The sequence below is a fragment of the Electrona antarctica genome (assembly GCF_951216825.1).
Source record: "Electrona antarctica genome assembly, chromosome: 8".
NCBI classification, from domain to species: Eukaryota; Metazoa; Chordata; class Actinopteri; order Myctophiformes; family Myctophidae; genus Electrona; species Electrona antarctica.
Genome location: NC_136789.1, coordinates 30,972,168 through 30,989,667, shown reverse-complemented (window position 1 = coordinate 30,989,667; position 17,500 = coordinate 30,972,168). Strand labels below are relative to the sequence as shown.

General features: G+C 43.6%; 3 protein-coding genes across 4 annotated transcripts in view; 2 read left to right on the top strand and 1 right to left on the bottom strand.

The window, feature by feature from the left end:
- Nucleotides 1–17,500, top strand: part of tbl2 (transducin beta like 2) — a 545,946-nt gene that overhangs the window by 233,676 nt on the left and 294,770 nt on the right. The gene's annotated exons all lie outside the window — the stretch shown is intronic.
- LOC306927905 (adhesion G-protein coupled receptor G2-like) overlaps nucleotides 2,034–17,500 on the bottom strand; it is a 39,771-nt gene continuing 24,304 nt past the window's right edge. Inside the window, exons 13-18 of the mRNA XM_079507791.1 lie at nucleotides 11,393–11,492; nucleotides 9,491–9,569; nucleotides 8,063–8,264; nucleotides 7,393–7,494; nucleotides 6,633–6,872; nucleotides 2,034–2,483 (exon numbers count right to left, since the gene is read on the bottom strand). Coding sequence (XP_079363917.1) covers nucleotides 2,257–2,483; nucleotides 6,633–6,872; nucleotides 7,393–7,494; nucleotides 8,063–8,264; nucleotides 9,491–9,569; nucleotides 11,393–11,492 — 950 coding nt within the window. The 3' untranslated portion in view covers nucleotides 2,034–2,256. The remainder of the gene's footprint in view (nucleotides 2,484–6,632; nucleotides 6,873–7,392; nucleotides 7,495–8,062; nucleotides 8,265–9,490; nucleotides 9,570–11,392; nucleotides 11,493–17,500) is intronic.
- On the top strand, nucleotides 12,890–17,133 carry LOC306928026 (uncharacterized protein; the record flags this gene model as incomplete). Its single annotated transcript, XM_079507945.1, has 6 exons — nucleotides 12,890–13,312; nucleotides 13,474–13,528; nucleotides 14,154–14,426; nucleotides 14,622–14,693; nucleotides 15,223–15,348; nucleotides 16,847–17,133. 6 exons carry the CDS (start codon nucleotides 12,890–12,892, stop codon nucleotides 17,131–17,133), a joined length of 1,236 nt encoding a protein of 411 aa, XP_079364071.1.

Genomic DNA, 17,500 nt, shown 5'->3' with positions numbered 1-17,500 from the left:
CACACACACACACACACACACACACACACACAGAACACACACACACACACACACACACACACACACACACACACACACACACACACACACACACACACACACACACACACACACACGACATCAGCTTGTGACTGCAACTTGTTCCTGTTCGCAGATGACTCAGCACTGCTGGTCTCGGACAGGAACAAACTGCAGGTTGAAAAGACCCTCAGCTCTGAACTCGGTAGAATCTGTACCTGGCTCGCTGATAACAAACTATCCTTACACCTGGGAAAAACTGAATCCATTCTCTTCGGATCAAATAGTAATCTCAGCAAGGCAGATGGCTACTTGGTTAGAGTGGGTGACAATATTATCACACGAAAAGATGAAATGACCTACCTAGGTTCCATCCTGGAGGCTAATCTTTCCAACGTAATCAAAAAAGTCAATCAAAGAACAAGATTCCTTTACAGGATCTCCTCACTGGTCAACAAAAACACCTTGAAGACCTTAACAGGAGCCCTTGTACAAGGTTTCTTTGACTATGCATGCACCTCCTGGTACCACAGCACCTCAAAGGCCCTTAAAACTAGGCTCCAGACTTCCCAAAACAAACTGGTCAGGCTCCTACTTGGCCTCACCCCCCGAACCCACCTCACCCCTGCCCACTTTGACAGACTGGCATGGCTTAGGGTTGGCGACAGAGTACAGCATCTTGCAATGGGTCTGGTCCACAAGATTCGATACTCCACCAAGATACCCATGTACCTGTCTAGATACTTCCTTAATGTTAACGAAGTCCACACCCACAACACCAGAGGGAGTGCAACGAACCATGTACAACCCAGATTCGGCACAAACAAGGGACTAAATTATTTTCGCTCCTATGCCACCAAAATGTGGAACGCCCTACCAACAGTCATTAAGACATGCAAATCCCTTGACTCCTTCAAAACCGCTCTCAAAGGGCACCTACGGATGGCTGCAATTCGAAACTGGCCCCCGTAAAATCTGACCCCCCACCCTCCCCCCACGGCAACCCGCGGCTACTGCACACACCAACAATAGCCCTCCGCTCTCCTATTTTAACATGGAGGACATTAACAGTATTGCCAGCGTCAACGGAATCCATTTGTTTTACCTGAACATCAACAGCCTTGGACCCAAACTGGCTGAAATCAGACAATTGTTCCAAAGCGGTAAGGCAAACATCCTAAGTTTCTCTGAAACAAAACTGGATGAGTCCACCAAGGACCCAGAGATTGAAATAGAGAACTATCATTAGGAACGACAGAAAGTATGGTGTCGGAACAGTATCAAAAGTGTCACAGTAAATATTACAGATTTGTAACTCACAAGTTCAGATTTGCAACTCACGTGAGTGAACTCACAAGTTCAGATTTGTGTTTTGTATCTGTATTTAGCATCTGTGTTTTGTATCCGTGTTTCACATCTGTGCTCTGTATTTGTGTTTTGTATTTGTGTTTTGTATCTGTAATTCACATCTGTGTTTTGTATTTGTGTTTTGTATTTGTGTTTTGTATCTGTAATTCACATCTGTGTTTTGTATTTGTGTTTTGTATTTGTGTTTTGTATCTGTAATTCACATCTGTGTTTTGTATCCGTGTTTCACATCTGTGTTTGAAACACAAATACGATGATGATGGTGGTGTGTGCATGTAAATTCACGCACACACGCACGCACGCACGCACGCACACACACACACACACACACACACACACACACACACACCCACACACAGCAACACGAATTGCCTTGCATTGTGGTCTGATTTGAGTAACTGAACAGAGACATAACCCATTGTGTATGTATATCTAGTTTAAAGCTACAGTGACTAAATAAAACATTATTTTTAACCAAATTTGTATAGTATGTTAAAACAAGATATCTAGTACAGGCCCTGGTGTTGTGCAGGTTTTGATTTATTAGGAATTTCAACTCAAATGAGTCTATGATCTATCGAAGAAAACAAACAATTACAAAATAAACATGCTAGTCCCCCTTGCAACCCCACGTCTGTGGTTCAAAATCCCACCCTTAATAATAGAAGTGAACCACCAACATTCACCTGGAAGCCTTAAGCAGCACACACTAAATGCAGTGCTATATGTAGCTTCAGACATTGATGCGGTTACCTCTTACCGCCAGGAGAGGGAGACAACAGACAAAAAAACGTAATAGACTGTAGCTTCAATTTCAAACCCCTGAGAAATGCTTTAAAACTACAGTATGTTCTGGGTGGTACTGGGTGTTTATGGGCGCGTGCTCCCAGCGCGTGGCGGGTCGTCCCAGGCGGTGCTGTAAGGTTCAGCCCCCTCCTCTGGGTCGTCCCAGGCAGTGCTGTAAGGTTCAGCCCCCTCCTTTGGGTCGTCCCAGGCGGTGCTGTAAGGTTCAGCCCCCTCCTCTGGGAAGTTCTTGTAGGGAATGGGAGACGAGCCCCTCTGAGCTCGAGGCAGGGCCATCACATTCACAAACAGTCCTGGAACACAATGAAGGGTTTTACACTTCTGACCAAATGTACCGCATTCAGTTTTGTTTAGAGCTGGGACTCGATTAAAATTTTTAATCTAATTAATTAGAAGCTTTGTGATTAATTAATCTCGATTAATCGCATTTTAATCGCATATCAATATTCAACCCGAGAACAGTGAGAAACCTTTTTTTTCAAATGTTTTTTGGTATCCCAGTGAATCAATGAATAGTGACTACAGGATACCACTCATTTTCAACATTTTACTGTCATTAATATACCTTAGAGCTGTTGTGGAAATAATAAAAAGTCCCCCCCATTCTGTGTTACCTAGAACTGGAGGTCTGAAAAAAATCAGTAACAAGTACATCTCAGTGACATCACAAAGCTGTACTTCATAGTGTTACTGTTTTTTGTCAGACCTCCAGTTCTAGGCAACACAAAATGGGGTGACTTTTTATTATTTCCAGTTTTCCACACAACTCCATAGAAAAATGTTGAAAATGAGGGGTATTCCCCTTTAAGCAATACAACTTACAACAGATAAACAAGTGCAGCAAGTGCCTATATAAAGTGTCTATGAATACTCAAATGTGCTTTACATGGTGGGGCATCAGAAAATAAATAAAAACAACTTTATTAGGGGGTAAACACTTAGACAAAGGAACAAAATAAAAAACGGTGGAATGAACTAGCTGGGTGGGGAGTGCATTTCACATGGGGTTGGGGCAGACCATTGTCTGACCACGGACTTTCACACTTGCTGCTTCAGTATGTTTCGCATTGAGGACAGCTTGACAGCTTTGTGCTGTGGTGAAATCTCCGCGAGCCTCTGCAAGGCGTGCAAGCCTCTACTCTGCGAGACATGCTAAGCTGAAGCAGCTAGCATGGAAGCTAGCTAGCTAGCATGGAAGCTAGCTAGCTAGCATGGAAGATAACATTGGTCATATGGCTTATGGATGCTTTATTCCTTTCCCTCTGACATTGCACACAACCATGCTGCTATCCACGCGTCCATCCGATAGCTTTTAAATCTAAATGTCCCATCCACGGAGCAAACGTTTGGGTGTTGTAAATTGTTGTCTGACGGAGCTGTAGTGTAGAGTGGACTGGACTCACTGCTGCTGCTCCTCCCCCTGCAAGCCGTGCAAGGAGTGCAGCAGCCTAATGAGCCTAGAAATGCGCCCAGTGAGAAACGTTCCGCCGTGAAAAAAAAGGTGCGATTAAATGCGTTAATTTTTTTAACGCGTTAATTTTTCTGTAGTTAATTAATCTCAATTAACGCGTTAAAGTCCCGGCCCTAGTTTTGTTAAATGCTCGTGTTTGTGTGTGTAGTGTGTGTGTGTGTGTGTGTGTGTGTGTAAATGCATAATAATTCTACCTCAGTTGTATGCTATTACTTAACCATTTAACCCATTAAAACCGAGAAAACTGTCTTTTTTTTGTTGCTAAAAGGCATCATCTTTTGCTATTCAAAAATAGCATAAAATGTGTGCAAATGTTTCGTTTTTAACGTGAACATTTTTACTCAAATCTTTGCTTCTGGGGGTCCCTGGAACTCCACTTTATACATAGGCCTATCACTTTGGGGGTGCTTGACATTATAAAGATTTGAGTCGTTTGAACCACTGATATAAAAACAAGAAATTATCACATAGTGATATTTGTCAGGTGAAAAAAAAAGCGCTGGTTTCTTTATTTAGTAACGAAGAACGCTCCTCTCAACTGGCCGGTCTCAATCATAACATAACATTGGGTTTCTCCAAGGACAGTCTAAGAAGGATGAGACGCGAAGACCGTACGGGCGACGCCATGTTGCTTTGGAAGGAAAGAAACATGCGCAATGGGCTATATGCAGCCAACACTTCCGCGTTCAGCTTCCTTGGTCTCAACTGCGCATGTTTCTTTCCTTCCAAAGCAACATGACGTCGCCCGTACGGTCTTCGCGTCTTGTCCTTCTTAGACTGTCCTTGCTTCCTTGTTACCTGTTTCCTGGTCATGTGACCTGAGTAACCAATATACATGACAGCAGCGTGTGTGGCAGCCAATCAGGACTAGCTCCTCAGAATGACTTATGTATGACTATACGGGGTTTCCACACCTGAGCCGAAAGCCGCGGACGTTTTCGGCTGTCTCCCAGCTTCTTTTCCGGGTTTTTAGACAGCTGGTGGATGGAAAAGAAGCTCCACCCCCGCGGCAGGTTGCCGCGACGGACAGATTCCCGGAAACGCTTGCCCCCGCGGCAGTCAGCCGCAGGGGTGGAGCTTAATTTCCATCCACCAGCTGTCTAAAAAAACGGAAAAGAAGCTGGGAGACAGCCGAAAACGTCCGCGGCTCTCTGGTAGATGTGGCTACAGCTATAGTCTTCCTCTTCATGTGACCACTGCGCTCTGACTTTAGGTGCGCCACCCGTTCAAAACATATCAAATAAATAACAGTAGTGGGCAGGGGCAGACTTACCATTGGGCTAGGGTGGGCTACAGGGGCAGACTTACCATTGGGCTAGGGTGGGCTACAGCATGGGGCAGACTTACCATTGGGCTAGGGTGGGCTACAGCATGGGGCAGACTTACCATTGGGCTAGGGTGGGCTACAGCATGGGGCAGACTTACCATTGGGCTAGGGTGGGCTACAGCATGGGGCAGACTTACCATTGGGCTAGGGTGGGCTACAGCATGGGGCAGACTTACCATTGGGCTAGGGTGGGCTACAGCATGGGGCAGACTTACCATTGGGCTAGGGTGGGCTACAGGGGCAGACTTACCATTGGGCTAGGGTGGGCTACAGGGGCAGACTTACCATTGGGCTAGGGTGGGCTACAGGGGCAGACTTACCATTGGGCTAGGGTGGGCTACAGGGGCAGACTTACCATTGGGCTAGGGTGGGCTACAGGGGCAGACTTACCATTGGGCTAGGGTGGGCTACAGCATTTAATATTATGGTTAAAACATTGAGAGCTTCTGCTCTGCTGTCTGCACTGCAGACAGTGACGCTGTGTTGTGTGTGTGCCAATGTTGCTGTGCATGGCAGCCTGCATTCAGCGACTAATCTGTCTGTCTGCCTGCCTTTCTCTTTTAGGGGGGGCTGGGTACCCCAAAATTACAGCGAAATTAGAACAAAAAAGCCGTTTGGCTTTGCCGCGCGACCGAAATGCACCACGCAGCTCAGGGGGGCCCTGAAATGTTGTCTAGCCCGGAGGGCCCTTGGGAGGGTAAATCCGGCCCTGGTAGTGGGTCGCACACACCAAGACTGAAGTTCAAATAAAATGTATTTCATTTTGAACAACAGGGAACAAACAAAATGTATTTCATTTTGAACAGCTGGGAACAATCAAAATGTATTTCATTTTGAACAGCTGGGAACAAACAAAATGTATTTCATTTTGAACAACAGGGAACAAACAAAATGTATTTAATTTTGAACAGCTGGGAACAAACAAAATGTATTTCATTTTGAACAGCTGGGAACAAACTAAATGTATTTAATTTTGAACAGCTGGGAACAAACTAAATGTATTTAATTTTGAACAGCTGGGAACAAACAAAATGTATTTAATTTTGAACAGCTGGGAACAAACAAAATGTATTTAATTTTGAACAACAGGGAACAAACAAAATGTATTTCATTTTGAACAGCTGGGAACAAACAAAATGTATTTCATTTTGAACAGCATGGGAACAAACAAAATTAAATACATTTTTTGAACTGCAGTCTTGACCCACTAGCGTTATTTATTTGACTATAGTCTTCTACATTTCATGAGCTTTCACTAGTCAGGTTTCACCTAGCCTGGAACTCACCTATGCTTTCTATGGCGCCGGGAGAAACTGTGCGCAGCTGCTGGACATGAGACTAATGAATTAGAGCGACAGAGAGAGAGAGGAGTGTGTGTGTGTGTACGGGTGTGCGTGTGTGCGTCAATTTAACAAAGGTGCAGACGATCAGAAATCAGCAGAGAGTGATCGACGTTTGCGCTGCTCTATGCCGAATTGAAGTGGACTCGGACCCAGACTTTTTTTTTCTCCCTGGAAATAAAAACGTCTGGGTTTCCGAGGCTAGGTTTCACCTGACCAAAAACACACATGTTCTCATAGTTTTCTTATAGTTCCAATAAGTTGGGGTTTTGCAAAGCACTGTGTTGACATGTCCTATCCTCACCCAGGCTGGGTCTCTTGACGGAGCCCGTCGTCCTCTGGCTGCAGTCCGAGGAGGCCGAGGTGCTGACCGTGCTGGGTCTCCTGATGGAGCCGGTCATCCTGTGGCTGCAGTCCGAGGAGGCCGAGGTGCTGACCGTGCTGCTGGTCTTCGTAGAACGGACAGAATGCTGGAGAGGAGGAACCGGAGCGTTGGCTCTGGGTCTGCTCGCTGCTCCACCCATCGACGCCGTGTGGCTCCACTCTGTGGGACCAGATATAGGATGGATGTGTCAACAAAACCCCAATGATGAAATAATGATGGACGCGCCCATGAACGCCGGCCACTCACACAGAACATAGCCTACTGTAATTTAAAAAGCATTTCTAAGGAGTTTGAAGTAGGGCATTAAGCAACTAGACTAGTAAATCCACTAGTCGGCCTTGTTGGTACTAGTTGACTAGTTGATAAGAAGAAAAAAAAAAGTTTATTATTTTTATTTTTTATTTTTTCCCCAATTTTGTAGGCCTCAAGATCAGGTAGATTATAGTTATAGTCACCAATGTACACAGTTTTTAAATGTACAAATATTTATTTCCAAATATTTATTTTTACATAATAGGTAGTTAAACAACTAGTCGACTAGTCGACTATAGTAAACTAGGCAACTAGTCAACTAGTAAAAATGACTAGAAGTGAATGCCCTAGTTTGAAGCGTCATACCAGAGTACTCATCCAGACGGAAGCGTCCGAAGCAGAGGTGGATCCTCCATTGTTTCCTTACCAGAGTACTCATCCAGACGGAAGCGTCCGAAGCAGAGGTGGATCCTCCATTGTTTCCGGACGTTCTCCTTCATCAGACAGTGGAAGAGGAAGATGAACAGCCCTGGAAGACATATGTACATAAATAAATAAATAAATAAATAAATAAATATTTATATATATATATATATATATATATATATATATATATATAGATAAGTTATATATATAACTTATCTAACTTAGATATCATTTTAGGTAGACATATAGGGCTCCATTTTCGTCACCGCTAAACCCCTTATCCCTAAACTAGGGATAAGGGGTTTAGCGGTGACAAAAATGGAGCCCATAGTCTAGCCTCGGCCGGGAGGCGAACCCGGGTTCCCCATTCCACAGGCACAGTACGTTACCAGTCAAACTAAAGAACCATGGCCCGATAGGAAAGTAGCAACGCAGAACCGTATAGCCTACAGTAGCACTAGTATTATAGTATATGGTTTCATTATGTATTCCACTGTTCCACGGTTCTTAGCTTACGTATGATTCATGATGACGATTTGTATGTATATGATGTATTACCATGTTTGTTGTTCTTGCTTACTGTAAATCGCTCTGGATTAAGAGCGTCTGCTAAATGCCTAAATTGTACTATGTTCACTGAGCAGCCCCAGGCGGAGTGAGTTTTGGGGGACCTTGCAGGGAGTTGAGTGCAGAGAAGAGGTAGAGCAGGGCCACCCTGGCCGGGCCCCAGGTGAAGAAGCCCAGCGTCCAGGTCAGTCCCAGCAGTAAGGTCAGACTGGCCATGCCCTTCAGGTCGTGCAGCAGCCCCCCGGGGATCCCGGCCGGACGGTTGACCCGCATGTGGCGGATCTGGACCAGAACCACCACAAACACCTGGAAGCGGATTCACACTGTTTGAACGCTACTAGACCGGCATGGAATAAAGCTATCGTTGCTGCTGTTCCACACAACAGCCAACCAGCTGAAGAAACCACAGATTGGAGGCATTATAACCTCTTTGCTTTTATGACATTTCTGAGACTAGATGTCCCGATACTGTATCGGTAAGGTATCGGTATCGGCCCTTATTTGTCATATCGGGTCATATCGGTATCGGTGAATATGCCAGTCTAACCACCGAACCAGGGGTAAGGGGTTGACACTATGGCAGGTAAATAAAACGTTGGGGAGTTTGCTTTGGAGTCGCCCAAACTGCAAGTGCACATTTGAGTGAGGAGTCTGCTATAAACACATGCACAACACGAGATATATAGCTAGATAGCTATTTAAAATCACAACACGAGTATCGGTATTCGGTATCGGCTAACACAGAAAATGCGGTATCGGATTGGAAACGAATAAAGTGTATCGGGACATCCCTATCTGAGACCATTCATGTTTCTGGACGATTGCTTCTAAACGAAACTTGTATTTCTATTGCTAGTTTGATCACTTCAAATACTCTGTCCTTTTAAAATAACTAATGACCGAAAATAGCTGATCCGCTGTTTTCGGTGCGCAGCATTGCTGTCACGGAAGGAAGGCTTCTATGGAGTCCAAATGACTGAAATCAGTCGTGGTGACTGAGAACTTGAATCCATGCTAGACCAGTGAGCAGTGGTGGAGGGAAGTATACCCTGAATTATCTGACTTAAACCTGCACTGTGTAACTTTCCTCCTCTACCCAGGAATGTAAACTCCCTTTCCTCAGTGTACACAACAAGATCTGACATGTTTTACCATTGAGTTAATAATGGAGCCTGTCTGCTTGCTCAGGGGATCCGTTTAATCTCGACCGTACGGTCAAAATGTGTTTCAGATCCTGTGTCTTAGATGAGACATGTTGACCGACCTGACACGATCTAAATTTCTTAATAGAAGAGCAGGGAGAAAAAAAAATACTTATATTGTATAAGCATACTGTACAAGTTGAAGTTGATGGGTTTGTATAGGAAGGAAAATCTAAGTAAATACTGAATAAAGCAACTTAAAAACTGTCTTGGGTGTTGAAATAGTTCACCACTGACATAGAAACATAGTTTTTTTTAATCGGCCTCAGGTCTAAATGCGTAAAAAGAAACGGTACAACCGGGTAGAAGAGAAAATACTGTTGTGTTTACAGCGATGTTGAAGAGGAAGATGAGCACAGCGTAGGCCACCACGGACACGTAGAACACCACGTCGTCCTGGAGCCAGCAGCTGGACGGAGAGAGAGGAAGAGAGAGCAGGATATGGAGTTCACGCCAGTGTTGATTTCACACGCACAGTGCACAATTAACACTCTGGGCAGTATTATGCGTGTCTTAAGTACCAGGTCTTATGACTTAACTTAAGACCTGGAGGCGTGGTCAATGCTGTTTGGCCACTCAGAATAGCCAAAAGGCATTGATCACGCCTCCAGGTCTTAAGTTAAGTAATAAGACCTGGTACTTAAGACACGCATAATACTGCCCTCTCTCTGCACAGGAATATTCATCATAAACTCTCTAGAAGCGTTTATATTTCAAACGAGATGCTAGGTTAAGTCAGAAATGAAGCGGCCAAATTCATCTATATTTTGGGGTCCTTGACATGAAATAGTTTGTGAACCACTGATAGAGAAACATAGTTTTTTTTAGAGAACTGTCATGGTTTAGAAGACATTTGTAGAATCTGGTCTCAGTCCTAAATGGGTTAAACAGACAGTAGGAAAAGGTCGACGTACGTCTCTCCTAATTCTGTCTAACCTGTTTATACCAATAATAATAATCTAAAAATGACTATTATAATGTATCAAATCAATCTTTCATATGTCCAAAACTGTTACCTTTACGCATGTGTGTGTGTGTGTGTGTGCGCTTGCGTGCGTGCGTGCGTGCGTGCGTGTTACTGTTCAGGTGGACATGGGGGGCTGGGATGGAAGTGGCTGCAGAATGATTATTCTACACACAGAGCCGTAAACAGACGTACAACTGGTCAGAGTTGTTATTATTCTGCACACAGAGCCGTAAACAGACGTACAACTGGTCAGAGTTGTTATTATTCTAGCTGTAAACAGACGTACAACTGGTCAGAGTTGTTATTATTCTAGCTGTAAACAGTTGTACAACTGGTCAGAGTTGTTATTATTCTACACACAGAGCCGTAAACAGACGTACAACTGGTCAGAGTTGTTATTATTCTGCACACAGAGCCGTAAACAGACGTACAACTGGTCAGAGTTGTTATTATTCTGCACACAGAGCCGTAAACAGACGTACAACTGGTCAGAGTTGTTATTATTCTGCACACAGAGCCGTAAACAGACGTACAACTGGTCAGAGTTGTTATTATTCTAGCTGTAAACAGACGTACAACTGGTCAGAGTTGTTATTATTCTAGCTGTAAACAGACGTACAACTGGTCAGAGTTGTTATTATTCTGCACACAGAGCCGTAAACAGACGTACAACTGGTCAGAGTTGTTATTATTCTAGCCGTAAACAGACGTACAACTGGTCAGAGTTGTTATTATTCTAGCTGTAAACAGACGTACAACTGGTCAGAGTTGTTATTATTCTAGCCGTAAACAGACGTACAACTGGTCAGAGTTGTTATTATTCTGCACACAGAGCCGTAAACAGACGTACAACTGGTCAGAGTTGTTATTATTCTAGCCGTAAACAGACGTACAACTGGTCAGAGTTGTTATTATTCTACACACAGAGCTGTAAACAGACGTACAACTGGTCAGAGTTGTTATTATTCTACACAGAGCCGTAAACAGACGTACAACTGGTCAGAGTTGTTATTATTCTAGCTGTAAACAGACGTACAACTGGTCAGAGTTGTTATTATTCTAGCTGTAAACAGACGTACAACTGGTCAGAGTTGTTATTATTCTACACAGAGCCGTAAACAGACGTACAACTGGTCAGAGTTGTTATTATTCTAGCTGTAAACAGACGTACAACTGGTCAGAGTTGTTATTATTCTAGCTGTAAACAGACGTACAACTGGTCAGAGTTGTTATTATTCTGCACACAGAGCCGTAAACAGACGTACAACTGGTCAGAGTTGTGGAGAGGAGTGTCTGAGTAGAGCTGACTGCCGTACGCCTCTCTGTTCACTATGAGCACCAACGCACACACCAGCAGAGGAACACCTGAGGGGGGGGGGGGGGGGGGGGGGGGAGAGAGAGAGAGAGAGAGAGAGACTTTAACAACTGCCATGCACTCTAGGGTAATACGTGACAAAAAGGGAGTCCACACACAAGGCAAACATTTTAAATTATTATTTATTATTCTAAATTAAATAAATTGGGCAATAATCCCCCTCTCTCTCTCTCTCTCTCTCATTAGCAGGCAACAGTGCAGCACTATCTCTCTCTCTCTGTTTCTGGCACAACAGCGCCCCTACTGGTACTCATAGTCACACACAAACATAGGTTAACACATAGGTTAACACGGACATTGCTGTTCCTTGGAGTGGTTGCACCACTCAAAAATAAACTGGTATGAGATGTGATAATGATGTAAGCAGTGCATGGATGTATGGAGTGTGCTGCCTGTGTGTGAAAGTGTGTTGTAAAAGGTGTTCAAAGGCAGGAAAGAAAGAGAGCATGATGGAAGGAGAGGCCTTATACTCTGCCACTCCACACCCACCACTAACATAAAGTATAAAACCCATGTATTATTTTGATATTGTTCGATGCGGATATACGGCTGATATATTGGTGCATCTTTAGAAATAAGCTACTTTTTTCTGGACATACGAGGATTCCATCTGACAATGATTGGACATTTTAATGGACATTATGAAACATTCACTTATTGCAACTTTGTAAAATCATTTAGTTTGTGGAGGCGTCATGCTGATTTTATAAATATGGACATTTAAGGTCATTCAAGTCGAGCCTATAAGCATGCTACCGCGTGTGTGTGTGTGTGTGTGTATGTGTGTGTGTGTGTGTGTGCGTGCGTGCCCACGCTGTAGATAAGCAGGCTCACACACACACACACACACACACACTGCGTGTGTGCACGCGCTGTAGATAAGCAGGCTCACACACACACACACACACACACACACACACACACACACACACACACACACACACACACACACACACACACACACACACACACACACACACACACACACAGCGAGAGAGAGAGAGAGGCTGGTCCCTGGGAAGATTAAGCATGGCAGGAACAGAAAACAGTTGTGGTTCATAAGAATATCTATTTTTGTATGGATACTTTCCATTACCTGAACATGTCACACTCAGTGCCCTCACATCACTGCAGTAAAACACCAGCTGATTACTTAAAACATGTTCACACAGACACTTATTTCAGAGCCAGGGCGTCCTTTCCACGCGTCTAATCGTGAAGCACATGTCGGTCTTCTCAGACCGTCCTTGACTTTATTTAGTGTCCAGTTTGTAGATTAACTTTCCACTGGGCACAGTGACGTGTCCAACGCTAGTCTACGAGGGCATGAGAGTATAAAAGACGATGCACCACACAGTGTCTTCAGTATCTCCACTCTGCATCCAGAATGAAGGCTGCCGGAGCTTTGCTGGTTCTGCTGTTCACGTGTCTCTCTGAGGTCGGAGCTCAGGGAGACCCAGGGGGGTCGGGCAGTGAGAGAGGCAACGGCGCAGAACCAGCCACCCTCTTACAACCCGACCTTTGGACTGAACTGGAGAAACTGAGAGGCATGGTGCTCAACCTGGGAACCACCGTGGTGGACATGAGAGCCGAGACCAGAGAGGGCCTGAGCAACGTGGAGGGAGAGGTGGAGAAGCAGAGAGCCATGGTGCTCATCCTGGGAGCCACCGTAGTGGAACAGAGAGAGGGCCTGAGCAACGTGGAGGGAGAGGTGGAGAAGCAGAGGGACTCCATGAGTGATCTTCGGGTGGAGCTGGGCATCACCAAGCACGAGATGGAACGGATGGCCAAGGAGAATGCAGGTCAGGATGTTTAATAAATGCTTTGTTTGTGTGTGTGCAAAATGTGCCGCTCTATCAGCCGAGCTGATGTGTGTGTTTTAAAATGTGTAACAGTTTCGCTGTGATTTTCTTCTGTTCAGAAATGGCTGCCAAACTGAATGCCGGTGAGAAAGAGCGGGAAGACCTTCAGGCCAGACTGAGCAGCAGTGAGACCAGTGTGGAGGCCTTGAAGAAGGAAAGTGAAGGTAATTAGAACACCATGATGTTCAGTGGATGCAGGCAGAGGACAGTGATGAAAAAATGACTTACTTTAATGTTAATACATTTTAATAAGGGCCTTTCTCGGCCCCACCCTTCTCACATTGTTTATATTGTGTTTAGTTTCCAAGATGGCCGCAGCACCAGGAGGGGGTGGGGCGGAGGTGAGCGGGCGGGGTCGACATATTCCCTGGGCTGCATTCAAGACACTTGCCTTGTGTCTGACGCCTGACTTGTGTCTGAACACAGCTTTGATGGATGTGTTCTGCCCCCCCCCCCCCCCCCCCTCCCCCCATCAAACAAAATGTTTGGTCAAACCATATGGGCTTCCATTTATTGGAAATGCATTGGAGCGGCCATTAAACACAGACACAAGGCAAACACAAGACAGGTGTCTTGAATTTGTGAATGCAGCCGAGTAAAGGGCATATGTCGACCCCACCCGCTCACCTCCGCCCCACCCTCTCCTGGTGCTGCGGCTGTGCTGATAATGAAATTGACTGTATTTTTGCAAACTGTGATTTAAAAACGGAGCTTGAATAAGTCGTGAAGGTACTGGCTGTGTTTAAAACTAATATGTAAATTGTTTTGTTGTAATTTTCTTCTCTTCAGAAATGGCTGCCAAACTGAGAGCCGGTGAGAAAGAGCGGGAAGACCTTCAGGTCAGACTGAGCAGCAGTGAGACCAAAGTCCAGGTTGTAGAGACCAGACTGGGTACCACTGATGACCAGGTCCAGGTTCTAGAGACCAGACTGAGCAGCAGTGAGACCAAAGTCCAGGTTCTAGAGACCAGACTGAGCAGCATTGAGACCAAAGTCCAGGTTCTAGAGACCAGACTGAGCAGCAGTGAGACCAGTGTGGAGGCCTTGAAGAAGGAAAGTGAAGGTAATTAGAACACCATGATGTTCAGTGAATGCAGGTCGGAACAATGACTTACTTTAGTGTTCATTCATTTTAATTACTTTATTTGATGCTTGGAGAATAGTTAGTTGTTAATGTTATTGATTGTATAGTTGATCTACTCAAATGAAACTACAGGTGGATTTATGGCTGATTTAATATGAATGTTGTTGATTTCAGACCATCTTGCTCAGCTGTCCAGCGTAGAGAACAGGCTCGCTGACACTGACAACAAGGTGCAGGAACTGTGGAGTAAGTACAGTATGTTTATACAATATGTTTAAAAAACAACATTATCATAAGTATTGTGGGGCTTTAACCCATTCTGGGCAGGAACCCCATTTGGTGTTTTAAGCATTATGTTATATTTTAACTATTGAAAAATAGCAGATCTACAAGCTCATAGCGCGGCATGCCGCACTACGAGCTTGTAGATCTGCTATTTTCGAAAAATCGTGAAAACGTGGCACAAATCTTTGAATGTATATTATTTCAGAGCGAACGTTTTTAACTCAACTATTTGCTTCTGGGGGGTCCTTGAAACAACATATTTTGAGATGAGGGTCGGCACAATAAATATCATTTTTGGGGTCCTTGACATGAAATATTGAGCACCACTGATATTGAAACATGAGGTTTTTCAGATTATTTTCATGATTTAGAAGACTTTTTTTTTTTAATTTCGACGTCAGGCCTAAATGGGTAAATATAGGGCTGATAGTATCATTTATGCTTTTATAATATTATTATTAACAGTTATATAATGTTCCTGTGTTGACAGACAAACCACAGATTGCCTTCTCTGTTGGTTTGGGTGATGGATATGTTGGACCATTTGGTTCCTACACCACTCTGGTCTATAAGAGAGTCATCACTAACATCGGCAACGCCTACAATCCATCCACAGGTAGGTGTGATTAAGTCATGTTAATTAACTTTATTAATTAATTACATAATTATCTCTCACCAACTAATTAGGGGAGAGCCGCCATTGTTGTAACACTTTGCACGTTTCACTCTTTTACTCAGAGATCCGTTTATCTACATATGTAATATTTTCAGGCAACGGACCTACACATGTCTGCTTCCATAAACCACTTCAAGTTTTTCAATTGATAAAACAGGTCGGGAGTTATTAAACCGAACGTGGACGCTGTTCCAGTGTTACATTTGCTGTGCATATCGGATTAATTGTAACGGCATGCGCGATAAATGTAACAACGCTAAAAAACATCATTAAACACATCGTTTTCAGCTTAAAGCAATTATATTTCATTGAAGCAACTCCTTAACATTGTTTTCATACCATGGATGTGATAAGAAAATGTATCAAACATAAGGGAATTATTAAATAGTACCGGGTGTACCAGTTTGGGCGTTTGAGTCAGTTCAATGGGAAAATACATTGATTACACAACAAAACGTTTGATTAATCGAGTTGTACAATGTTATACAACCCTAAACTAATTTAGAATACACTCTGTAATGAAAGACAGCTGACTGAACATAATATTGCGACCAATATGTCTAATATGTAAATATGACATATAATGGTATTTAATGGTATAGCGTGTGTTACAATTGACCCGCTTTTGCAAGTTGTTCTTTGGCGTTGCTTACAGACCAGAATGAACGTGCATTCCGTCTAAACACGATGCAAACTAATGACGAACATAAGCATGAAGACATCCATGTGGATTTTTATTCACCAACATCAAAGAAAATAAATGGTAGCACACATATACTCCAGGTGTAAAATGTTACGCATTTTGAGAAAAGTCAGTTTTTCGCCAATAATTCCCCGTAGGATGAAGGTAAACACTTCAAACTTCCTGGGCACGTAGAGCACGTTGCTGTACACATACTGACACGATGGCGTCATGATGGCGTTGACCAATCAATAGATAACGTGCATGTTACAACCATGACGCGTTACAACCGTGGCGGCTCTCCCCTACACAATTACATAATGTCACTGTCAGATGGAAACTTTGTATGTCCAAAACTGTACATTGTATCCCAATGGATACAATGTAGTCATTAATATCAGGTCAAAAACACCTGCTGTGACATGGTGTGAGCTTGTAGATCTGCTGTTTTGCTACTTGTGTGTGACAGAAATGTAAAAGTATACAATATCATTCACTGGTTTTCAGACTTTGTTTTTTACAGTAATGTAAATTAATATTTCCCATTGAAATCAATAGTGAATGGGATGACAGAACTTCAATATTATTTGGTTTTAATTAACTGCGTTTTTGTGTGTGTGTGTGTGTGTGTGTGTGTGTGTGTGTGTGTGTGTGTGTGTGTGTGTGTGTGTGTGTGTGTGTGTGTGTGTGTGTGTGTGTGTGTGTGTGTGTGTGTGTGTGTGTGTGTGTGCATACATGTGTGTTCTCTATACGTAGGAATCTTCACATCTCCTGTTAAAGGTGCTTATCACTTCAGGTTCACTGCAGCTCTCTATAATAGATCATCAGAGCCTGTGGTTATCACAATGTTTAAAAATGATCAGCGTCTATTGTATAACTGGGGATACAACGATCATGGAGGGATGGAATCCACTTCTAATGGAATGATCCTGGAGCTGGAGGAGGGAGACACCGTTTACATGAGTCTACCTAATGGCAACACGCTCTATGATGACAAAGACAACCGCAGCATATGGAGTGGTGTTCTGGTCTATTCTATGTAACAGTGATACTGGTACCATTACTTTATAGAACGTACATGTAACAGTGATACTGGTACTATAATCGGTGAATAAACACATATTCAAAAGCACTATATTGTCTGTTTATTGTATGTTTACTATTATTATGTTTAAGACTATAATAATTAACCGATAATTTAGACCTGAGGCCTAAAAACGCCTCCTAAAATCTAACGTAAGGTTTTCTGAAAACCTTCAAATTCTTACTAAAAACTAAAAAACGTGCGCAGGTCTCCACCAGGAGGATAGGACTGTGTGAGATGTTTGGCAAGCAGCCCGGGGCGCCCAGAGTAACCCCCCCCCATATATATATATATATATATATAGTTGTATTATGGTTAAACCATTG